This window comes from Strigops habroptila, chromosome 4, assembly GCF_004027225.2.
Source record: "Strigops habroptila isolate Jane chromosome 4, bStrHab1.2.pri, whole genome shotgun sequence".
Classification (NCBI taxonomy): Eukaryota; Metazoa; Chordata; class Aves; order Psittaciformes; family Psittacidae; genus Strigops; species Strigops habroptila.
The window spans coordinates 30,194,810-30,220,320 of NC_046358.1; the positions used below are offsets into that span (position 1 = coordinate 30,194,810).

A 25,511-nucleotide genomic window follows, 5' to 3' on the forward strand; every position below is an offset into this window, starting at 1 on the left:
TACAAATACGTGTGAGTAAATATCAATTCGTAAGGTTCTTGATTTTATCCTGTAGTAAACCATTACAAAATAAAGAAGTAATCGACTTAAGCTGAAGTTCCATGTAAAAATTACCCAAATTCATTACAGGTGCTGCTTACAGCTGAACTGGTCTTTTACCTGTAGCAACTCTGTAAGGAATGCCAAATCTGTGCACAGAGCGAGACTGCTGCTTCCCCACCTGCTGGGGACAGCTCAGCCTGGGGTGTGAGAGGCAGGATGTTCCCATCACTCCATGTGTTTGGATTTCTCTTCCAAAAGTCAAATTATAAGTTTTCTGAGTTTCTGTTGCTTGTTGTGGGAAAACTTCAAGACCCTACAAAGTGATTTTGCCCTTAGTAATACATATTTTGCTCAGTTTGGGCACAGATGTCATGTGAGAGCTTATTTAAAAACAAAACCCCTGCAAACCAAACCCAACCACCTTAAACTTGTTTTTTTTTTTTAAAACTATCCCCAAAAGTACTGTGATGTTTGTGGCAGTGATGTAACAGTGTGTCTGATTCACACCGTTCTTTGTTCTTGAAAGCAAGCTCATTGTACCCACTTAACTATTAAATGGGCCCAACAAAGCAGGTGTTTTGAACTGGAGGATTGAGGTCAGTTGTGTTATACCAGTTCTTCCTGAGAGGAATTCTTCTCCCGCAGGGGAGGAATGCTGCTGTCCCATTGCTCAGTGGAACTGCAGCTTTCACAAAGCTGGCACCATCTTGGGCAGGTCTCTGTGGGGCTGAGGCAGGAGGTGAGTGCTTGAGGAAGAAACCACAGGTGACTGAAGCGAGTATCCTGTTGATGGGTGCTGAAAGAGGGAGGTGGTAGAGGTGGGTGTTCGGTGTCAGCCACTGGGGAAATCAAAACCATAAAGGTTTTCATGTAACATCCTCCCATTACTCATCCAATTACTCACTCATTAGCTTTCCCATTGCTCTCCTTTTTTTTTATTCCCCTTCCCACAGGAGCCCTTGACCCAACTCCCCCCGAGTCCCCAAATAAACAACGGGGTGGCTGTGCGAGCTCAGCCAGCTCGAACCCCAGTGCAGCTCTTACCACGGTGGAGCCAGTACAAGGTGTTTTGTTGCTGAAAATGAATTTTCTGTTAACTGAGTCACAAATTCCAAGACCAGTCCCACCCGGGCCGTGCTCTGTGCTGAGCTCTCTGGGAATTTAGTAACTAGACTTGCTAAATAAACTCCAAGCATGGAAACAGGCACAAATGGCATGGAAAAAAAAAGAAGGGTTTTGTGCTGTTATGAAAGGTTGGTGCTGGTAGGTAGGCTTTCCACATTTCTGGTCTGGTTTTCCTTTCCTTGCTACTACTCATCATTGCGTTGTGGTTTTAGGTGCGAAATAGCTTTATTTTTTGCCTTTTAAAGCCTATCTGGTAATTCTAAGCTTTGTTTATGCTTTTTAGTTCAGTTACAGGTATACAGCACATAATATTAAGTAATGGAAAAGCTGCATTACTGATTTGTGAAGTTAATGCAATTTTAATGTAAAATTTCACTTAAGCGTACATGTGGGACCACAGTGATCAAGTAACATAACAATCTAAGTAAATGCATTAGACCCATTCCCTTTAAAAACACGTGCACTTTAGCTTTGTGGCTTGGCTTACTCACTTTTGATTTTAGCAGAGAAAAAGCAGCATCTTGCCTGATGCTGGATGTGGTACAGGATGTTGTAAGACATCAAAGCTGTTGAAATCCAGCAGTGGAGATGGTGTTAGTGCTCTGCTGCCCTTACATGTTACTGTCTCCTCATCTCATACTGAAAACAGTGTCATGGTGACAGCTCGTTCTGAGGGATGGCTGAGGAGGGATGGCTGAGGAGGGCTTTGGAAATTCCCTAGCGAGCACTGTAACTTGGTCTTTCACCTGGCGATCCCGTGTGGCAATGCTCCGTGCGGCACAAGAGCGCGCCCGCTCCTCCTCCACTCCCCCGGCAGGTCACCTTAGGAACACACTGTACTGTAGTGCTTTAAACTTAAACTCTAGTTGTCTGTTCAGCTTTGTTGTGTTGCGTTATGGAGTGTGTCAGATAACCCCTCCTGCTTTAGCAAAAAAAAGAATTAAAAAAAAAGGTATTTTAAACTAGTCCAAAGGTACGGTCCTGTGCTACTGTAATAAGGATCATGGGTTTACGTGTACTCCATTTTGGCTTCCACCATGAACATCTAATCCCTGTAACAATGTTGTATGTTTATTTAAAGTATATATATATATATATATACACAAAAAGGTAAATGTCAGATTTTTGCATTAAGATTTTTTTTAAATTTGAATATGAACTTTGAGTACTTTATTTCACACACACAGAAAATTAAAAAATACTTTCCTGGAGTGTTGAGTTTCAGAATTCCAGACTATATTTGTCAAATTTAAGTTTAAAATATGTAGCTACCATTGTTTTCTGATATCAAATGTAAATATTTGTAAAAAGAAATTCTTTTGTATATTTTTGTGAAAATGTAGTTCCCCAAAAGATACAGAAGATTTAATAAAAAAGTGCATTTCTGTTACTGCTCAACACTTTTTGTCGTTAGAATGCCACCGAAACATCTTCATGGTCACCCTCTGGGCTTGAGATTTGCAGTGTTCAGCCACAGGAACTTTCTCAAACGAGGAAGTGACACGGTGTGGTCCAGGGGTGCTGGAAGAAAAAAGGATTATCCAAAAAGCACTGGGGAGAGGGACAGGATTTCTGTCTTCCTGCTATCAATGGAAGCAGCTGAAACAACACTTATTTTCAAGTGAAATGGTATTTAATTTCATAAGCTTTTTATTAAATGGTGCGCGATGTCATTCATGGTTTAATTCTTGCTCGTGAAGCAGTTTTGTTCCCTTGTCTTTAACTCATTTGAGAAAGTACCGAGGTATGGCAACGACCACACGGAAAAACCCCATGAAGACAACACAACCCCTTCACTCTCTCTGTGAGCAGGTGAAGAGGTCAGTCACCACACTGAGACATGAGGCCAGTTGCAAGCCTTGTACCAAACATTTGCTGAACAAAACCCATGGCTGGTACAATCTGAATAGAGGAATAAACTTTCTAAGCCCTTCTCATATACACTTACTTTTTCGAGACACCTCATCTTAAGCAAGACAAATTGCCTAAAGAGAACACAAAATGTCCTTTGAAAATTTTTAATGGAATTTAAAGTAAAACTTTTCTTACACATTTTCTTCTTACAGTGTAAAAAAAATGTAAAATTGCTCAAACTTACAAACTTGGAAAATTAGAGACATTTCAAGTATGCAATCAATCAACCTCATTTTATGAAAACAATATATATTAAAAGTTTAAAATGCATGGATTTTTCTAGCATCCTGTGGCCCTGGTGGTTACAGTGTCCCTATATCCCCTTCCTCTCTGCTGCTGCCCGGAGGAGGCCAAGTCCAGTCCCGAGTTCATCAGAATCATTCACTGGGGGAAAGAGAAAAAAAATTCACATGGTAAGTGACAATGCTACCAGCCCGTAAAGAGGAGCTGAGCACAGATTTGCACCCTGCACCTGTAACAATTCAGACCTTTGCAGAGCAGATGCAGCAAAAGGCTCATGTGAGTCTGTAGGTGTAACTGTGGCTTTGGGAAGTTTACTACTAGTTCATGAAATCACAGGTGACAGGAAGGAGCTGTCCTGCCAGAAACACTCCAAGAAACATCAACATTTTGTGGAAAAGATGGCTTGGACACATGATAAAACAACAGTAAAGAAAAGCTGATGGTGGATTTTCAGCTTCACTCAAATAAAACTCGGTTAACACAACGTGTCCAGGTCAGGACTCCAGTGCCTCTGCCACATCCTAGCTGCAGGATGCTTGTTCTTCAGGGTCACATCACATTAGTTCATGTTTATACCACTAAAACCAAACAGTACAGAGTTCTCTGTAAAAGAAAGATGCCTCTAACAGGTATCTCTCTTCATACAGCCTTCATTGTTCACCACACACATTAGTCCTGTGAGTAAAACTACACTGATGATGCAAGTCACAACAAACACTAACCAAGAAAAAATTAACCCCCCGAGTATCTCACCTGGTTTGAGCTCGAGTCCATTTCAAGGCATGGCGAGGAGGAACAGCAATGGTTGGATGGTAGAAGGTGCAGTCTGGTCTCGTACACTGGGTATTAAATCTACAATGCTAGAAATGAAAGTGTTTCAGCAGAGGCTACTCAAAGCTGCTGTCTGAACTACCGAACAAGCTAACCTGGCATGTGTTACACTCACATTGGTATTACTGTATGACATGTCTGATAGGTAGCCGAATCAACAGCTGCACAGCCTCGTGCCATCAGTTCAGCCCCACAACAGAGGGAAATCCTTTTTCAGCAGTATTACTTATGAATCAGGTGCTCCAAAACTGCCCCTGCGCTGAGGGGCAGAAGTTACTTTGCTTTCAAGGGCTTACACCGTTCAGTTCCAGTAGATATGCGTGTGTAAGCCAGGGGTGTGACACAGCAGCATCTGCTGATAACACCTGGGCACAGAACCCCAGGCACCCAGCACACACCAGCAGTCAGGGCTTGAAAAAGCACTAAACTTACTTAAAGGAGTAAGAATATGCAGGGACACACTTCTGTGGAATAGAAGTACCTGAGTTATAAAATCTTGTAGTACATAAATTACACTGATATACTTTGTGGTAACTGAGCAATCTTCAAAGGTCTTGTACATGGCAGCACATCTGAAGGAAGAATCAAGAGTCTGAAACATACTCCTCCCATGCAGCCTACAAGATGCTCTCCTGCTCTGCCCCAGCACCCTCGCTGGGCAGGGTTTTGACAAGTGCTAGGGCGGGCTGTCTGCCTGTCTGAAACTCCCAGAAGCATCTGGTAGAAAGATTATGTTTTAAAAACTAACTTTCCAAATTCCTCAAGTCACTGCTTTTATATACTCTGCTTCTGAGTTGAAGTTAAAATGTGAGAAGTAAAAGCACAAAGTGTGAAATGCTAGTGACACTTCCTGACCCATAGTAACATATTGCAAGTATCTTTCTAGAAAGGAAAGGAAGAGATAGGAGATAATTCTTACTTTTGGGTGGTAAAACGGACATTCCATTTTCTTACAAGCAGGAAAAAACTTGCACAGTGGGCTACTGGAGGATATAGACGGCGTGGGTAGTGGTGCTAATAGTAGAAAAGGACAGAAAGTGAGCCTGAACCAGAATAAATTGCTTTTTCAACACAGTTTAACACAAATACGTCAATCCTTCTGCAAGAAATTACGTTTTATAGTATATCAAAGTTCTGCAAGAAGTACGGGAAGCATATGGCAATGCACTAAGTGGATCTCATCCTGGGGCAGAACAAGACTATCAGGTAATCCTGGTCTGGGTTCAGCACCATTTTGGGACAGAAGGTGCCACGGCCATGGCAATGCTCCCGACAAATTAAGCAGGGGTCTGGTAAGCAGAGAAATTCCAATGTTAAATTTAGCCAGCAGCAAGCCCGGGAGAGTTCAGGCTAACCGCGCTGCAAAGCACAGGCAGTGCACTTTCCAGGAATACAGAAGAGCTGCTGGAAATGCCACAGGACGTAAGCACATTGTACTCTGCCTTCTGGCAAAGTAACAAAACTGCATCCTGCTGTGACTGAGGGCTAAACTGCTTCCAAAAGATCATGACTCCAGTGGAGTGAAGGCGCTCCACCGTGGCACTGCTCAGAGGCCCAGGAATACCAATCTGTAATCCAAACACAGCTACTGCCTTCACTGGGTAACCTTGTCCCCACAAGTCACCTCATCATTACAGAAAGTTAATTCCTACAGCGTCATTGAAGAAAAACATGTTCATACCAACACAGCAACCTCTGTTTTCAACTTGTGTCACAAGCTCTTGCCACAACACGTATCCAATTTAAGAAGCAAATTTGAATAAAACTGCAGTGCTGATGAATCCCTTCAGAAGGACCAAAACAACCTTTTTTCACCACTGTCAGTTTCTGCTTCCAAACTTACTGTTTTCCCTTCAGTGCTCTCATTTAAAGCTCAGAAAAACAAGACGTGCTCACCTGGCTTAGGAGGTGTATGGGGGAGTCGTCGACTGGCATGAGTGTAAGGACAATCTGGCTTGGTGCACTTTGCATCGTATTTACAGTTTGGATGGATGAACAAGCATTTATCAGCAAATTTGCAGTTAGGAAAAACTCTGAGGGAAAAGAATTGAGTCATAAGCCCACATTCAGAACAAAATCCCCAAGCAGCTGCTGCACATGAAAGCCAAAATACCACAGAAAGCCAGAGCTATGACAAGGCTTGCACACGTGTGTTAGTTCTCCCACAGCAGGGCATGCGGGTGCACAAATGGATCTGTATTCATTGTCCCTGTTTACAGGCAGTACACAACTGAACTACCTCACACCAGTGGGGTTTGGTAGCAGGCTACTTGTTCAAAGCTAAAAGACATTATTCTTAGTGTGCACTGCAGAGCAGCAAAGGCACCGTGAATTCAGGCCTTCATGCAGAGCGGCACAGAAATCCCTAAGCAACACGGTTCACTCACTGAAGAGAAAGTTTACTTTGAAGTTAGTTATGTTCAATTTTAAAAGAAGATTCAAATGTCTGAGTAAACGAAGCTACCCAATCTGGTAATATTTATCTCAAAACACAAGTTGTTTTTCTAGACTGTTGCTGCTTGTGGAGGAGAAGTCAAAGGCGCACGGCACATAAAGAAATCACTGCATTACTATGTAATGGTACCCTAACATAGAATCACAGAATAGTCTGGGTTGGAAAGGACCTTCTAGATCATCTATTCCAACCCCCCTGCAATAAGCAGGCACATCTTCAACTAGATCAGGTTGCCCAGAACTACATCCAGCCTGGCTTGAATGTCTCCAGGGATGGCACATCTACCACCTCTCTGGACAGCCTGTGCCAGTATTTTCATACCCTCACTGTAAAAAATCTCTTCCTTGAGTAACAACATGTTCACAAGCATTCTGACAGCTAGCAGAAGAGTGCCTATTGTCTTAAAAAGACACCAATTCCCACACTTCTAAGCAACACAAACCCCCAGCCTGTATGCTAAACTAAGCTTCCTTCTGCATGAGCACAGCTGCGACTCTGCTTACGAAAAACACTACTGTACTCAGACACATGGTAGATGGGAGGAAAACAGAAGAAATTATGGTGTGATAATCTAGCTCCAACCCTACCCTAACAGGCTTACGCTGCCTTGGGATATTTACTAACACAGAAGAGAAATATGGCAGCACCCAAAGAAAAATAAAAGTAATGTGTCAAGTGGATGAGCTTTGTTCTACTCACTTGCAAGGCAGTGTGGGGTGATGGAACACACATTCGTCCCCATTTTTGCAGGCAGGCCAGTACTTGCAGCGCTCAAGCACCTTCTCCTGTTTTTGCAGCATGTTTAACTCTTCAATATCCACTTGAAAGAAGAAAAAGAATAAAAAAACCAAGCTGGGACCTTTTTGCCTATATGCAGTTCGGTTTACACAATACAGCATCATGGAAATTCTCTCTCCTTTTAACCCAATTCTTGATAAGCCTCCACTAATTAAAAAAAGTCGCAACAGTAAAACTTTATGTACAATCAAATAAACCGAAGACTAGTACTTCTGCAGCCAGCGGGACTGAAAGGATGTGGACTTTTGTCTTTCCCTCATGGTTCCCTCATAATTGCAATAGACATTTATAGCTGGAGCCATGGAATTCAAGAGTTCCCTGCATAGTATCAGGTGTTATTCTTTATTTAGGTCAGAAAATGTGGATACACTGCTGCTATGGAAAATAAAGGTCTTTATTTTCATAAGAAAACTAAAAAATAAAAAAAAAATCCAAGCATGACCTGCAGGCAAGTATTCAACCCGCTGTCTACGACAAAACAGAATCGTCTGTATTTTTCATCGCTGTGTCAGGATTCTAAACAATTCATATGCTTCAGCAATTTCCCATGTTATTCCAAAAGTATCCTGAATACAAAAACCTTCGAGTACAACCATACACTGTTCAAGTTCTATTTTCAGAGCTTCTAGCAACCTGACTCTATCCAATCTCCCTCTGATATCATGAATCTAGACAGAAACATTCATAACAATTGATGTATTTTTTTAAAGTTTAAAGCACAGCAAAACGTTCATTGTCCTGTCTGCCAGCACAGGGAGAAATGGTAATGGCTCAACCAGAAGAGCAGGTTTCTGGCAATGAAGACAAACTACATTTTCAAAAGAAACAAACCAAAACAAATGTTACCAATGTGTGGCGTGTTACCTACGTGCTGTATTGCTCTAGTTTACCAAGTTAAAGGCTTCTGAAAATGTGGCTCCGCTGAACCACCACATTTCATTTGCCTAAACAGTGCTCTAATTTGAAGAATAACACCATCACTTTGATTTCTTAAGAATGATATATCCAAGAGTTCTATCCACAATCAAACCACCACACTGATGTTAGATGCTGTTGGTAAGCATAATTACCATCACAGCTCTCCAGCTGCCTGGTTACAATTTGCATCTGCTGTGCTCGAAGGCCTTTTAATCCTTTGCCGGCACACATACTTTGGTTAACTGGCTTTAATCCTTCAGTTATACACATATCTTCCTCTTCCTGATCAGAAAGGTATCCTGGTGGACTGGGCACGCCATCCAGTGTCACGATGAACTTGGGACTAGCAGGTTTCTCTGGCTGTGTAAGCTGGTCTCTATTAAACAAAGGAATGTAGTAAAAATAAGATTTTCTGGCTTGAGATTTGAGTAAAAGGGAGCTGCACTAGTAACTCAAAGTAGTACAAGCTAACCTATGGAGGATCGCGCAGTAACAAACCCTCTTTTAATACTACTAACAATGTACTCCCAACTAATAGTTTGCTTTCCATTCTCCCTGAAGCACTAATAAGAAATACAGCTTTCAATGGCATTCAGCAGAGAATTCGGTAGGTACATTTCTGCTTCTTGCATTCTTCTGAACAAATAGATCCAAAAGCTCATTTACAGACATGGTTAAATAAAGGAAAAGTGATTAATCTTTTCAGGAATTTACAGCTTTGAGACAAAAAAAATGAGGGTAAATACCATTCTTGGAATCACGGACCTTTAACACACAAACAGGCGTCTCCTCAAAAATACTCCACAGTGCATTATGAAACAGTGGGTGTACAAGTTCTTAAGACTAGAAAGAGAGAATTGAAATACTGACACTAAGAACTCGGACGCTAAGCCTGACTGAAAGATTAGTCTAGCCTAGTATCTTGAGTCTGACAACACGTGGGTAAGAGAGGGCGCATAAAAACATAGTTTGAAATGCTTTCTACAATATTCCACTGTTGCATCCATTTGACCTGAAGGATTTCCTGAATGGAATGTGATTCTGAGTATCTGGAAACGCACTATGAAGTTCTCATCTTTGACAAACAGTGATGGTACAAAATTTGCTTCTCTATGAAATTAGGCTAAAAGCAACTACAGTGTAAAATGCCTTTAGGACAGAAAAAAGCAACACATTAAAAACATCACTAGCCAGACCTCTCCAGTTCAAGCAGTCAGAAATTGACCTATATACGTGCTCCTCTAGCACAGTCAGTTTTCAACTGTGACATAGTGAGATTATCCTGTTGGGTTTGTTTGTTCATTTTTTTTTTATTTTTAACTAACACAGGCTGTTTAAAAGCGCTCGTGGAAACCAAGCATTAAGTTTCTCAAACACGGTGATGAAGTAAGTCCATCACATTGTTCTGAGTGGTTTTTAACTTTCAACAGGTAAGATACGTAGAACTGTTTGGTAGCAGCAGCTATCAAGGCTTCTAAGAAGTTAGTTAGGAGAATGACTGTGCATTGGCCATTGTTCCTCTGGGGAAATGAGAAAACATCCACAGCACATCATTTGAAGCTGACATGAACTTTAAACTTCTCCCGGCCAAACTCACCAGTAAGGAGCCTTAAATCACTTGGCCCACATGCCACTTAACTGTTGGTACTGAGCTACCTGCACATAGAATGTGCTGCTCTCCACCCAGCCCTGAGAGCACAGGATTCACCATACTTAATACTGCATTAAAAGACATTTCTTAGAAATGTAATCTCAGGGTGAAACAGGAATAAAACTAAAGCAAATTTAAGCAAAAGTCTTGCCTAACTAAGATGTAAGATTTCAGAAATCAGAACACTGTGACGATAAAGAGCACTACTCTGCAGTTCCTTTTTCTTTCTTGCAAATCTTAAGACATGCTCAAGCTACAGCCGACCCTAAGAATTATCTTCCATTTAGAAGGATTTCTGGGAGATTTTTTTCCCCCTACTTTTTGTCTCTGCTATTCAATGCCAGTCTATTTTTCATGATTTCACAGATCCTGACTGGTCTGACAAAGCACAGGTATGGCTGAATGATTCCAGCTACACCACAAACAAGCATTCTGACTGATAACAGTCTTAAAAGAAACAACTTTTTACCGTGTCTGTATTAGACGTCCCGAGAGCACTCGCATTGCCTCTGTGGCCTTCCTTCCCAATTGCTGATTCTGTGCCAGTATTTCCTCAGATAACTTGGGCTTCTTCAGGATAAATGACCGAGTATCTGCATGAACCATAGATTCTATATCGTAGTAATCTGGATTGGAAGAAAAAAATACATAGAAAAGAGAAAAATCAGGTTGTAGTTGTACTCTTAACTTATAGCATATTTTAAAATATCGATTTACATGGCTAATAAGCTAATTTTATTTCCATTTCTTACTAGTCGCTTCCAGAAGACGTTCTTTACTTCCTAATTACACAGAATTAGATCAATAGGAGCGATTGCCCATATTAGGCCAGACCAGGAAACTTTCTTACTGGAATGGCTGTGCTGAAAGAGTATTGAGGCTTCTCTCTCAGGCTTTGACATCTACTGTTTTTATTCCGTAGACATGTGGAAACTAGAAGATACTGAACCCAGTACAATTAATTAAAAAGGAAGTTATATTTTAGCATTCACTGACCAGGAGTGTTCAATTTGAAAATAAACTATCACAAGACTTAACCTTGAGCCACTTGCAAAGTATCTTCAATCGCAGGATCAATCTGGAGCCGAGAAGAGAGCTCCTTTTGTTCAGCTCCTAAAAAAAAAACCAACCCAGTAATCAGAAACATATTTACTGCATGTCAAAATGCAACTACAGCTTAAAGAACCGACGAACGCTCTTCTCATTCCTTTCATAAATAAAAAAACAAACAAAAAACTCCTACGAACAAAAAACTAACGAAAACAAACCCCATGAAAACCTCCACATTTGTAACATTGTTACAAACCTTTCTCATTGTTTCAGAAACAGAACAGTAACGCATCTGCTTCAGCTAGATGGCACGGAAAAATCTATACACTGAAAGACTCCAGGCTTTCCCATAATCATTGCTTGGTACAAACTAGGTCTGTGGGTATGACAACTTATAAAGGCCAAGTTCTTCCTCCCCTTTTGTAGAGGTGTTGACTATTCAGAGCACACATGCAGGAAAGCAGCTAATTCCAAGGGACTACTTTATGGCCACCTTAAAAGAGGTGAAACAAATCGGAGTAGCAATGTTCTACATTTGACTTTTGATTTGAAAAAATTACTTTGCTTTCTATAGGTTTCCTAAGCAAGCTCTCATTTCTATTTCGATGGCAAAAAAAGGGAAAAATATTTAGCATAACTATTTTCTGTACATTAATTCAAAGACTGATAAAGCTTCTTAAACACTTTACAGATACAATTTAAACTATTTTATGTTGGCAGAAAGACTCCAAATACATCTATATGAGAAATAAGAAAACAGAGACTTTTTTTTAATAACAAATGTTTACCATTCCTTAACAATGGCCATGAGCTGATGTAACAAAGATCTCGCTCAACCCAAATTTTTTTGGGATAAAATTGCTCCTACAAGGTATTGAGAGAAAAAATGGGAAGGATGGGGAAAAGTTATGCTAATGTAAACGGATACATTTGCTTATGTAAAATTATTCTTTAGTGATAGTCAAGAATGCTACACCATTGTTTGCTTACATATAACCTCAGAGGGTTTTCAGGGCATTTCCACATGCAACTTTTGAAGCTGACTTAAAAACGACAAGCATTTATTTTCTCTGCTCAGCCTGTTGCAAAATGACATTCCCTGGTATAAATATTTAAAGAATATTATCAGATAACCTTGAATTCCTTCAGCTGTCCGCTCCTTTGGCTCTTCTGCTTGAAGCTGGGAACTCAGAGCAGGCAGTCCGCTTTGCACATGGATTAATTCTAACTGAGATTCTTCTGGGCTAATTCGAGTTCTTGGTGCAACTGGAACAGTCTGTTTCTGTGGAACTTTATTTAAAGAAACAATGGTAAAACATTTACACACAACCCAATCACACGACAGTACTATTTTTATATATGGTGCTAAAATAATAAATTCCTACACACTCAAAATCCCAAGCATATGTCCCCACAAAAAGCATCTTTAGCTACCTGTAAAACTCTTAGAGTGAAAGCGCATTTGTGCACATGCATAGGTCACTCTATGAGTGGCACCTGAGAACATCTGTTTTTAAGACAAAGAAGAGAGGTAGGAGCACTGATACTCTTTAAGTGCTGACACCAGTTATCCAGCAAGGAGTGTTTATAGGGCAAAAAGCAGCAACACAGGAAACAGCACTTTGAGGTGATGCACGAAACTCTCACGTGTATATAGCAATATGGTAGAAAATAGAACACAGCCAGAAAAATTCAGAATTAATTAAAACTATTGATTTTTAATAGTGGTGATCTTGTAGTTTGACAACATGAGAATATTTCAGTGGAGAGATCAAAAATCACCACTTTGTGTTTTAATACAGAGATGATTTGTGGATTTTATCTGAAATATCATGAAGGTTCTTCTACTTCAAAGGTGATATTTCATCTATTCTTTTAAGTATTTTTAATAAAATATAGAAATAAGCTAATTTGAAATACGTGGGTAAAACAAAAGGTTATTTTTCTCCTCCCTTCTCAGAAGGAAGAAGGGCAGTGCAGAAAGGAAGAAAAATCAGCCACGTAGCTCAAGCAACCTGCCTAATTCTGAACACTTGCCCTTGGCAACTATCAACTTCAGAATATTTCTGGCACTTACATTTCATATAGGTACACTTTACAGACTTACTATCTCGATTAACATATTTTAAGTAACTCTTTCCTCCCTTGTTTATGCTTTCATAATTCATCACTGAAGATAAGTATAATGTTCATAGGACATAGAAAGTCCCTTCTGTGTATCACTGACATGCGCTATTTAATGTTCTGCTTTATCTCCAAGCGCTATCTTCAGCTTGGATTTATAAAACAGGGTTTGGAAATACTACAGCTTAGCACAAACAAAAATAATGCTAATTACCAGTGGAATAATTGGTTGTTTTTGTAACCGATTCCTGTGCTTCAGAGATTGCTTTCAGTATTAAATTCTTATTGGCTTGTTTTGAAGGTGGCAATGAAGGTCTAAGGGAGATAAAAAACCTAATTAATTGTACATGAATTGCAACAGCAACTGTATCCATGTTAAACAGATATTGCAACAGGTTAACACAGTCATGCATAACACTGATAGAAATCATCATCTAAAATCACTTTACCTGTATTTGTGTTCAGCTTGTTAATCTATTAAAAGTGGATGAGGATCCACAAAATGCTCTCAGAAATGGAAGTCCAGAGGCATGATTTCATGCCTCAGCTTAAGCTGCTGTGAAACCATGCTGCATCTGAAAGGCACAAACTCTGCCATCCATTTCATCCCACCCCTGCCCCTCACATGCCTGTTGCTGTTTGTGTTGGCAGTAGTAATTATGCAGCTGCACTGGGGAGTAAGATCCAGCTGCAAACTGACTCTGCCAAAAACATACTCTTTGTGGAAAAAACTTTCTGTTTGTCTCTGAACATCGACAATAAGGAATTTTAAATCAGATAAATGTGCTGTGGTGCTGAAGATCAATCAGTAGAACCATCTCTTCCCCAGTTTAAGTGTTCCTCCTCTTATTGTTGAAAACCAGATACAAACCACTGATGTACTCTGACCGACACCTGACATTCAGATAGAATTATGGAGCAGAAAAAAACAAAACATCTCTCAAGTCTTTTGAAGAGTGACGATCACCCTAAAGAACAAGTGATAACTGGTCTGAAAACTATTCCTAAAATAAAAGCAAAGCAATTAAAGCTCCTAGAAAATCATTTTACCACATTAAGTATCTGGTTTGAAACACGCCAACATTAATGTTCTTTTGCCAGTAAATCTTTCCTAAACAATGTAAAATTTCACATTCCGTTGCAGCTTATGCACAGTAACAAAAATAGGTTAAAAAACCAGAGGAAGAAGGGTGGTATAAACAGACATCTCACCCACGCAGTTGTGAGATACCACAAAAAATATAAAAATGCCTTATTGAATTCTGTCAACCTTCAAAACTGCAAAATTTTCCACTTTTGAAGTTTTTGTTCACTAAATTCACTCTTGAAACGACACAGAATCACAGATATCTTAAGTACCTTCTTTCTGGCTTTGCAGGTACAGACACGCTGCTGGAGATGCTTCCTGTTCGTGATCCATAGTCTTCCTCTTCCTCCTCATCTTCTCCATCATTACAGAACTTTTTCACTTTGACTACCGAGCTCACAACAGGCAACCGTCTCTTCCTGGAGCTTTCTTCCTACAACAGAGCAGCCAAAACAATTCACTTAGCTTAAAACATGTATTAATAAAACAGAAAAGAAAGTACTGCGATTCTACCTATAGCCAGAAGATGGAGAACTTTCATACAAGTTGCATGGGTCTAGGACTACCATACTGTCCACAGAAACAAGTGACAGCACTAGAGAATATGAAAATCAGACATATATTCACTGAAACACCTCATTAAAAATGTAACTGTAAATAACACTTAGAAAAAGAGAAGAAAAGAAAGACTAAAGTACAATTTATCCAACATTTACAGAAAAATGAGGGGTTTCTGAAGAAATTCATACTACCCTTCAAGATGCGTCTGTTGGAAGTCTGATATAGAAAAATGAAAATAGTATGAATGACTGTCTCCTCTGTATCAACTCTAACTTCAGATTAGTGTAAAGATTACTTTCTAGCCAGCTGACATATTCCAAAGGACACTAATAGCTATGCAGAGGAGCTCCAGTTTAGGCAGTGGAAGGTCCCTGTTCTGACACACCACCACCACCAAGCATGTGGAAGTAACAAATGTAAATGCTAGGCTGTGTGAAAGCATAGAAAAAAGCACATGTCAATGATTCCTGTAGGAACCATCACTCAGTACTTAACTACAGCAGAGCACAATGAGGCATCTGGATGCCAGGTTTGTACAAAGTAGCCTTTAAAAGATCCTATATCCTCCAAACAGAAAGAAATATCCTAAGGGATGGACCTGGACTAAAGCGATACAGAAGATCTGTACAGTGAAAAACCCAACACCTAAAGCAATGACCTTTCTAAAGGTAAAACTTCCCAAAGCACAAAAACTTGTCTAAGAGAAGGCAGAATACAGCAAAGGTACATAGTTCTAAGAAACACTCCTGAAACAGCCCTCTTCTGGACATTATTCATGAAATAGGAACAGAAGAAAATTATCACAAGACCTTTTTCTAACAGAGATGTGACTGTCACTCATCAGTGACTTATGTACAGCCTTAAAGAAATCACTGTATTGTCACTATATTCTCATTCTCACTTGCCCATCTTAAAAAACAAAGACATCAACCGTATCTTTGTGAAGCAGTCTAGGTTTCCAAATAGTCATTGTCCTTTATACAGAACTAAGTAAGCAGTAGCAAAGACAGAACTATATAGGCAGTAACAAACACAGATGCACTTGGAATACGAGGTATGTAAAATTCCTGCTTTGTTACATTAGCAGCCGTAACAACCTTCATTCCTCTCTCAAAGGGCTCTTAACTGATTCATACAGACAGTCTTAAAAATATCAGCTAGACCTATCACCCTGCCTGGCTTAGTCTGGCTTGCAAAGAATGTAGGGCAGCAAACACCTTTTAGTTTGTCCTTATATTAGACTCATCCCAAAGACTTCTTAAATGCCATGGTTCTAAATAGTGTAATAATAATAATCATCTTAGTAAGCAAAATATCTGGGCTTTAGAGACTAACGTATACCTAGCATAGGTATGAATAAACAGCATCTCAAAAATACTGATTTACAGAACTATGTAACGCTGGAGATTTAACTAGCTCTTATGGAAGATCAGGTTCCAATGATCTAGAGATCAAAATTATTACTTCTGATTCATCATGTGCACCACAGCAATGTGCTCATCCATTAATTCAACTCAAGATGGCATGAAGATGTACAAGCTAATTAACTCTGAGATGCAGCAACCTGTCTGGTGATGATGTTAAACTATGCAATATTTTTTTACCAGTGGAGCCAAAGAATGAAATCCCAAACCTCCTGGTATCAGTGACAGAATTCCTTCAGTTTCTCTGAGGTCAGGATTTTACTGGAAGCGTACATAGTAATTTAGGTTCCTAGCAAATGTAAAATATTCCAATAGTTTAGACCATACTAACCTCACTGCCTACTTTATCAACACTAAGTTTGGAGGTGGGTTTGTAACTTTCTGCTAAGCTGCCAAATGTTTCTGGATTGCACAGCTGGCCTGTTTCCAAAGACCTGCTGCTTTGCGTGTCTAACTGCCGGCTCCCCTGTAAGTTGCCCTGTTGTGACAATCTGTGCACGTGTGTACTGCCATCTGCACTCCTACTAGCTGGTGGTCGGTAGATTTCAGCGGAAGGACGAGAAGAACTATAAGTTACAGTTACAATGGGTTTTTTCCGTGACAAAGGATTCTCCTGCACGAAGTTTAGGTCTTCGTCAATTAGATCATCTGGTTCAGGTTTAATGTCGATTACAGCTTCAGAAGGTGACAATTCCCTCAAAGGCTTGACTGTAGATGTTAAGCGGGATGCGGAACCATCTTCACAAGACTGCCTGATAAAATATGAAATTGCCAACTGTCAACTCATCTGAAAATATAGTTCTGGAAAATTAGAACTGTCTTTCAAACCAAGCCAGCACGGAAGAATCATTAAGGTATTATTGTTTCTACAAATCCAACACACTGATCACTATTTTTAGTTTGGTTAATTAATCTGAGCCCATCTGTTGCTAAAGAAATGGAACTGAATTCCTGATTTAATGGTTTTCATGCTACAAACCATAAAATGCTTTACTCTTCAAAACTACTTTGAACTTTCTAAGCAGATGTGCTCTTCAGAATGGCTACTACAGTCACACAACTACTAATGTCTCAATGTGCCTTAGTAAGTTATCAGAAGCTTTACCGTGAAGCAGTGTTCCTTTGCTCCTGCGAGCTAGTTGAAACTCTTGAGTCATTTCTTTCAGTTCGAGTGCTGGAAACCGCAAGAGGTGGCAAGGTATCCTCACGCCTCCTCTCATCACTCACACATGAACTGCTTTTGCTGGAAGGAAGGTTGCTCTCAAAGATATTAGATTCCGAGGATTTTACACTAGTTGGTTCTGTGGAGACAGGTACCTTACATTTTAACATCAAAGCACAGCAATACATGTTTTGAAGTAAATGTAGCTAAGAAACTGCAAACAAGACATGGCACAGATCTGAAAACACAAGCTGAAAACATCAGCAAGAAACACCCAGAAATAAATTCTTTATCTCAAAGTATAAAGCAATTTTCTAAAGAGTCAGGACACAAAAGACCATATAAATTGAAAACTAACAAAACAGCTAAGATCTTTTTTTGAAACTCATGAGACAAGCAACACTGCACAGAAAAGATAAACCTACTTTCCCTCAAAATTAATTTTCTTACTTACCAGTAGTAACAGATCGCAGCTTATCCAAAACACCATGGAGCCTGAAACAGACGAGGGACAAGAAAGGAAGCAAGAGAGAAAAATGAGAAATAAAAGAACTTTCATCTACATTCAGAATAATCATCTTCCAGAAACCAACTGCCTTTCTCCCCCTACAACAAGCATCTCATTTACCTAAAACTTCACTTTGCATCAACTGACGTATGTTTAACCTCAAAGCAGAGGCTTTAAGTATGTTGCCTTCAGCGAGTCTTCATACACGAAGGTAGGCTATTCATAACAATACTTTCCACTCTTTCACTACAGTGATGTGAGTTAAGTGTCCTCAAAAGGAGTGACTCAAAAAACCTATGTTAGAAGCCTAAAGTACACCTGAAAATTTTACTTTGTATATGAAACTCTAATTACACACCAGACTTAAACATAAACCTAAACAATATACAATTCACAGCACTGAACATACTCAGGGTTCTCCAGGTATGCTTTGTATATACTAACAATATTCTTTGAGATATGTTCGTGAGCAAAAACATTTCAGCGAGGTTACAAATTTGCCATTTGCCTGTAAAAAAGGCACCAAGCTGAAGTAACACAGAAAATCAAAGGCTATAAAATAATAAGGCTGTTTAAAAATAAACACACATTGCAGGCACAAGGTGGGGGGAAAGGCAAAAAGAATCCCAATACTTCAATGCACATGCTACTTGGAATTCAAACCTGATTGTGCACATATCCATCATTTAGAATGAGTATTAGAAAACAGTTAAGGAACAAAAACATACTGAAAACTGAGACGGTAAGACTGCACGTGAGTGTAAAGAAGGCTTATACTCGCCTCCTTGTGAGTTTTTACTAGAACACTCAAAAGTTTCGTCAACTGAGCTCTGCTGATGTGTATCAGTTTTCACACTGACCTCTGGACAACTGTGACCTGACACGTGGTTCAGACTAAGAACTGTTGGCCAACCAGCAGGATTGCAAGGTCTGCCATAGAATTGCTGTGGAACTTTTGCCAGATGACCTGCAAACTACCAGCTATAGAGACAAACCAAGGACCTTGCTGAGTATTGTATTTAGCCAGAGACCCAGTGTTGAAAACTGTAAACATTCTGGGTTGCCTTTAGAAGAAATAAAAGCATATAAAGCTCCCAACTACAACGCTACGTAACTTTTTTCCACCAGTCCTCTTACTGCTTATTACATCTTGTCTTCTTTTCCAGAATTCTTTTAACCAGTACCTACCTTGTTACTTGATAAAGCACCATCACTGAATTTGTATTCAGAAGCAAATGCGGATACTGAATTAAAAGATTCATTACATTTGGAATTTAAGCAGGTGTCAAAACCAGCAGGCGGTATAATATCTACATATAGTTGATATCAACATATTAATATGTTAAAACATTAGTCTTGATTTCTCTTTCCTGCTGGAATTTGCTTTCTCTAAATCTTTATTATTATTTCAATGAAGTTTTAGTTTCATTTATAAAGCCATAAAAGTGTTTTCTGCTATATATTATTATATGCATATTAATATACATATAGTTATTTCTTACTGTATAGCATGATTTAGTCAAAACCCTAGTACCGGAGCTGCCCTCATCAACTTGTAAACCTTGCTAATTTGTCTGATTCCCACAACTACTATGAAAAAGACTACTGTGTGACTGATACAGTGAAATCCAAAGGTTTTGCCTAGGCAGGCCAAAAGAAGGAACAAAGAACACAAATGCCTGTGTTCTTGCACATATGTGGGTGCACGCATAATTGCTCTCCTTTCTAATATTTTTGACAAACACCAGGAAAAAACTGAAAACTTTGGAAGCAAACTCAAATTTTATCCATACAAGTAACACTGTCACATGGAAATCCATCAGTTTTAATGGTTAATACAGTGAACTGAAGAGCTGGAACTAATTTTCATTTTTTGTCTGTGTTTACAGCTTAACATACCCAACTTCTAAAATGTTTTGCTCTGCTATTTAATAGCATAAAAGCTCCTAACCTTCTATTGACTAATCAATAGAAGAAATACTGGAAGTGAATGTAACCAGTCAGTATGAAATCTTCAAGGGAAGCAAACTGAAAAAGCAGAAAAAGATTTAGTACTTCTCTCATCTATTCAAACCAAAATAGCATTCCTTAAAACTGTATTAGGTTAGAGACTAAGAAACAAGATTAACTTGAAAAAATACACAACTCTGAAAGCAAGAAAAATCTCTGGAGGGAAATATCTGTTTGGATACCCTGAAACATAGAGTTGATGAAAGATTTATACTGCAAGCCAAATTCAGCATTAGAAAATGCATGAGAAATAAAAAGGCTGAGGCTGTAATGCAGCATAGCATAAATTAATCCACACTGTCAGGAATTTGGAGAAGAGTTCATCTGTTGCCAATTTGTCCTGCTCACAATAATTCTAGGGGTCTGCTTTTGTTTTGTAGAGCTGGGTGGTGGCAATAAATAAACAGCCTGAGAGGTGGGAATACCTAAGCATTTGGTGTTAAGCCTTGTCAAAGACGGTATACAGAATTAGATCGACTGCTCATCTGTCTTGATATAGTAATTCCCATGCACAACAGCAATCTGAAGCACTATTAGCATAAAAGCAAGAAAGTTTGTCTTCAAAGAACTATTTTGCATGTAACTACAGTGAATAACAGTCTCATGCTCACAGTGGGCTTTGCAGGAATAACTTTTTTAAGTCAACATGTGACCCTCACTCACCTGAGCTTTTCACACTTCATTCAAAAATTTGACTGGACTTAGGAGCAAACACAGAATACAAGACCTGCAGTCTTTTGCCACTTCATTATCACTGCAATAGCCCAGCTGTTGACAGGCTAAAATAATTTACTTATTAGACCTGTAAAAAGTTTTGACTAATGAAAATTACACAGGACAAAAAGATCTGTCACTTGTTAAACTCTCAGATTTCACTTATAGAAATCAGTCCTGATTACTGGTTAGAAGGGTGACAAGTAGCTTGCAAACATACCAGACAGTAAATCTGACAGTATTGTTTCCAAGGAAAAGGGAAAGGTCTTCTGTCATCTGCTCCTGACTCTTCTTATTGGCCACCATAACCATAATATAATCAGGGAGCTCTTCATCTAATAGAAAGAGAAATATGTTGGTTTAAAGTATAATAAATAATAAAAGACACAGCAAACATCATTAAACATGTAACCAGAATTTTTTTTTTCCGGTTTTACTATAAAGACTCTTATGTATGCAGAGGATTAGGTAAGCAAATTAAGAAGACTTCCATTTCTTCTGAGGTTCAATGCAAGTTTCAGCTATGAGTGAGGAATAAAAGATCAACTAAACATGAACATAACCTGAAGATCAAAGTATTTAAAGGGTGAGTAAATAAAATACAAAAAGGACAAGATAAAAGAAGGCCACTCTGCTTCCTGTATCCTCTTACCATCTACAATTTTCATCACATCAAATATTGCCAAATACAGGGCCTTACCCTTGTCAAATTTCCTTCAACTACAAAGACCAAACAGATAAATATTCCTTTCTGATTTCTGCATTAAACAAATCAAAACCATAATTTCATACACAGTAAGAAATCCATTCCCTTGCTGGACTGCTCACACAGGGTATACCTACTGATCAGAATGGATAGGAAGGTGCTCAGAATCTGACATCAAGCAGTACATTTAGGGTTTGGGGAGTTTGGTATTCAGCTTTTTACTTTGGCCTAGCTCTGGTCTACTCTGAAGGTCTGAATGGCACATCTGCTGCTTGAGGGCATTAGGTATGCTTCTTGAGCACATATTTCGATTTAGTTTGATCAAACATAGAATCATAAAATGGTTTGGGTTGGAAAGGACCTTAAGATCATCTAGTTCCAACCCTTTGCTATGGGTAAGGACGCCTCACCCTAGACCATGTCACCCAAGGCTTTGTCCAACCTGACCCTGAACACTGCCAGGGATTGAGCATTTACCACTTCTCTAGGCAACCTGTGTCAGGGCCTCACCACCCTCACAGTAAAGAGCTTCTTCCTTATATCTAACCTGAACTTCTCCTGTTTTAGTGTTAACAATGGTAAGAGGAGATAGTTGGAAAATTCACTTCAAACTGTGAATTTGAACCAAGGCACTAATATAGCTAATACAGAAATCTAAATACAAATCAAAGGAATTGCCTATCTTCTCTGTACCCTGTAAATAATTCATCTATACCCTAGGCTACAGACATAACATTCATCCATTGCACCTGCACGCCACTCTCGCTACTCAAGTATTCCAACATAACACATTTTTTTTCTTTTTCAGAAATCCAAGAAAAAGCAGACGAAGAATCAAGAACTGGGAAACTGAAACCTGGAATCCCAGTAAAAAAAACCCCAAACTAAAAAAAACCCAAACAATCCCCTATCCCCCCCCCCCCCCCCCAAAAAAAAACCAAAACCAAAAATGAGTTACTGCAGAAGACAACTTCTGAGATGGTAAAAAAAAGACAACCTTACAACAAAAAATTCTAAGCATGGTTCCTTAGCACCTGCTGAGTTCAGAACATCAGCTCATAGGTAAGTCCTTTCTATGAGTCAATGCATTTTGATTCCATAAATACAATGCCCCCCTTCATACAGGAAATAAGATTAATTCAAGATCAAACTACAAACTTTGAACTTTGTCCTGCAGCTCACAGGATCTGTGAACTATGTTCTCAATTCCTTTCCTTCACCTGAAACCTAAGAAGTATCACAGACAACAACAAGGCAGTTGCAGTACTGAGGTATTCTGCTTCCAACAGAACACTGCTAAGTTACCAACTTTTACTACTGTAAAAAAAAAAGTTGCTCTTAAGTGCAATATCCATTTAATCCTGGATTCAGCAAAAAAAACCAAACCCACAAACAAACAACAACAAATGCACACAGACTCACAGCATCACAGAATGGTTTGGGTTGGAAAGGACCTCAAGATCATTTAGTTCCAACCCCCCTGCCATGGGCAGCAGATGCCTCACACTAGACCATGTCGCCCAAGGCTCTGTCCAACCTGGCCTTGAACACTGCCAGGGATGGAGCATTCACCACTTCTCTGGGCAACCTATTCCAGTCCTCATATATCCTTCCTCACAACCCAAATGAAAATCTCACCCATCTCTAGGATTCAGGTACATATGTTACATCAACATTAGCTTAACGTATGTCTTGGTCTTCCCCTTAACAGTCAAGCTCTTGCATTCTGCAGATTTGTCCTACATAACATTTCTGACATGGCCTTTTCATCTCCTAAAACAGTTAGGATATTACTGCAAGACAGAGGTAAGCTTTCTCCTAATTTTGGCAAATCTCTCACCCTATATTCAAAAGACATTTGAAAAGATACCTAAGGAAGACTGACTCCATCTCAGAGTAGTCACAGGTAACTGCTGCTGTTTGCAAGGATCTTGCTTTATAAAATATTTCTACTTGTGTTTCAAAGAAACTTCCTTAAATATGCAGAGACACATCGTTCTTTGTTTCTCTTTCAAAGCTCTTGCCACCATTTCTTCCTTGAAAGGGGAGACTGTCAGTCGTCTTAGTTATTTCCTTTTAGTTCATCATGCATTGATCCTAATGTACTGCCTCCTTTTATACTGAAACTACATATTTTAAGTCTTTTTCTTTCATACTAGTTCAGCACTTCAGACAATTCGTCTCGTGTTTAAGGCTTCTGTATGCAGTAACATAACTAATAACAAGTAAATATGCTGTTGCATTAACTAGCTGGTAGTTTCCTATCTAACAACAATGAACCTAAAGATTGCTAAACACATGATAAAACTTACCAACATAAGCCCCCAGCTCCTGCAACTTTCCTTTTATAGCACCCTAAAAAATAATAAAATAGCATTTAAGGGATGGAGCAACACAGTATTGCTAACTTCAAAACTCAGCAGTTTTTCTCATTAACTGTTTGAACATGTTGGTTTCATATGTTACTTTTCCTGTTCTCCGCTGCTTGTGATTATAGATGTTTCAACAGTGAGGGACTGACAGCAGAATAGCGAGAACTGCCAGGAATCTCACACTCCCTACAATATTTCCTATCTACCAATTCCTGGTGCTACCAGACAACCTCCAAGTCTCAGCTGTCCTTTTTTAAGCAGAGACCAGCCGGGCTTGTAAGGTGCAAAGAAAACGAATCCCGTATGGCTCGATAAAGGTTCATTCCCGGCTCAGCAAGAGAAAAAAAACTGCCAGGATTTTCAAACTGCAATTGCTGAGCAGGAGCAGCTGACAAGACCTGGCCGTAACGGGGGCTTATACACCGGAGTGCCCAGCTACGGCTGCTCCTTTTCCCGAGAAGCCGCCGGTTCCGGGCCGCTGCAGGGCGAGAACTGCAGCTCCGGGCGAGAGACGACAACTGCTCACCGGGGTACGGCAGGAGCCCGACTCCGCCTCCCAAAACAACTCTCTTGGTGGTGCCCCTCCCCGGGGAGCCCCGAGGCCGAAGGCCGCTCGCCGCCGGGAGCTGGCGGTAACCCCGGCGCGGCTGGGGATTCACCGCGCCGCCTCCTCCCGCCGGGGGAAGGGGGCCCGGCGGTGCGCACCCCGAGGCGCGCCCGCCACCTCCGCGTCTGAGGGGAGGCCAGAGGGAGCCCTGAGCCACAGCCACCGGCCGGGCCTGCCGCCCACAAGCGGGGTCAGGCCCCTGCCGCGAGTGGAGAGGGAGCGACCGGCTGCTTCTTTCTCACCCGGATCTTGCGGCTGATCTCGGTGCCGATCTCCATGGTCGCGCCGATCCGATCCCTTCCCGTCGTACCGCGTCCCCTCCCGTTCCCTCCTACCGCGGCCTCCCGGCTCCGCTCCCGCCGCAGGCCGCGCCAGCTCTGGAGCGCTGCGCCAGAGAGTACACGGCCTCCGCCTACGGCGCCCCCTTTCGGGCCGCGCCGGTCACCCCGCGCCGCCGCCACCCCCACCGCGCCGCCCCGCGCGCCCGGCAGCGGGAGTCCCTGTGGCGGGGCGGCGAGTGGCGCCCTGGCAGGCCAGCAGGCGGATGCCCGAGCTCTCTCAGAACGCCCCTCAGCAACTCCTGCCGGCTCCCCGCGTCCCTCCTTGCCCCTTTCCCAGCAGCCGCCTCAACAGGCTGCCCGGTGCTCGAGGCACGCACCGACCTCTGCCCCTCTAACCTACCGCTGCCTGTGCGCGGTAGGCCTCGGCACGCCTGGCTTGCATGGGCGGCCGGCGTACCGGGGTACCCCCGCAGCCGTGGCCGCGGGGAATAGGGGGGCGCGCAGCCTCAGCTGGGAGGCCACCCTGGGCCGTCTGTCACCGCACACCCTTATGACCGCTTGTGAAGCACTGGGCAGCCAGGAACCGCTCGGCAGTCTGGCCCGAGGGTAAAGAAAATATTTGTATCTTCTAGTGTATTTCTAAGTAGTTGCATATCAGAGGGTCTACTCTTATTCATTCGAGTGTCACATTCAGCTTCTTTAAAGTTGCCTCTTTCTTCATTCCTGGGTTTTATAAACTGGTTTATAAAGCCCTGCCACATGGCTTACCCCAAGTATGCATACTTTGAGATTAACTACAAAGTTATTTTAATATTAATGCTTTTTCTTAAAAACTACAAAAATTGAAGATTAAAATTTCTGTTAAAAAAACCCAACAAATAAAACATTTTACAGTGCCTTACAAGTAAAAATGAATCTCGCAGATATG

The 25,511-nt window shown here is 40.7% G+C and overlaps 1 protein-coding gene across 6 annotated transcripts; it reads right to left on the reverse strand.

Annotated features, from left to right (window-relative positions):
* Window positions 1-337: 337 nt before the first annotated feature.
* On the reverse strand, window positions 338-24,708 carry ZC3H14 (zinc finger CCCH-type containing 14). Of its 6 annotated transcripts, none has more exons than XM_030482936.1 (17): window positions 24,545-24,708; window positions 23,636-23,678; window positions 20,838-20,952; window positions 17,840-17,880; window positions 17,329-17,524; window positions 16,555-16,975; window positions 14,511-14,671; window positions 13,366-13,466; window positions 12,162-12,317; window positions 11,016-11,090; window positions 10,447-10,603; window positions 8,479-8,702; window positions 7,310-7,430; window positions 6,052-6,188; window positions 5,075-5,169; window positions 4,078-4,184; window positions 338-3,465 (listed from the first exon to the last, which is right to left on the reverse strand). In XM_030482936.1, exons 1-17 carry the CDS (start codon window positions 24,578-24,580, stop codon window positions 3,459-3,461), a joined length of 2,193 nt encoding a protein of 730 aa, XP_030338796.1. In that variant the 5' UTR covers window positions 24,581-24,708; the 3' UTR covers window positions 338-3,458. The 6 variants fall into 6 exon arrangements, with proteins under 6 accessions (XP_030338796.1, XP_030338799.1, XP_030338797.1 ...); XM_030482939.1 differs by having other exon boundaries at window positions 16,801-16,975; window positions 24,545-24,707; XM_030482937.1 differs by having other exon boundaries at window positions 8,560-8,702; window positions 24,545-24,707.
* Between the last annotated feature and the right edge of the window lie 803 nt (window positions 24,709-25,511).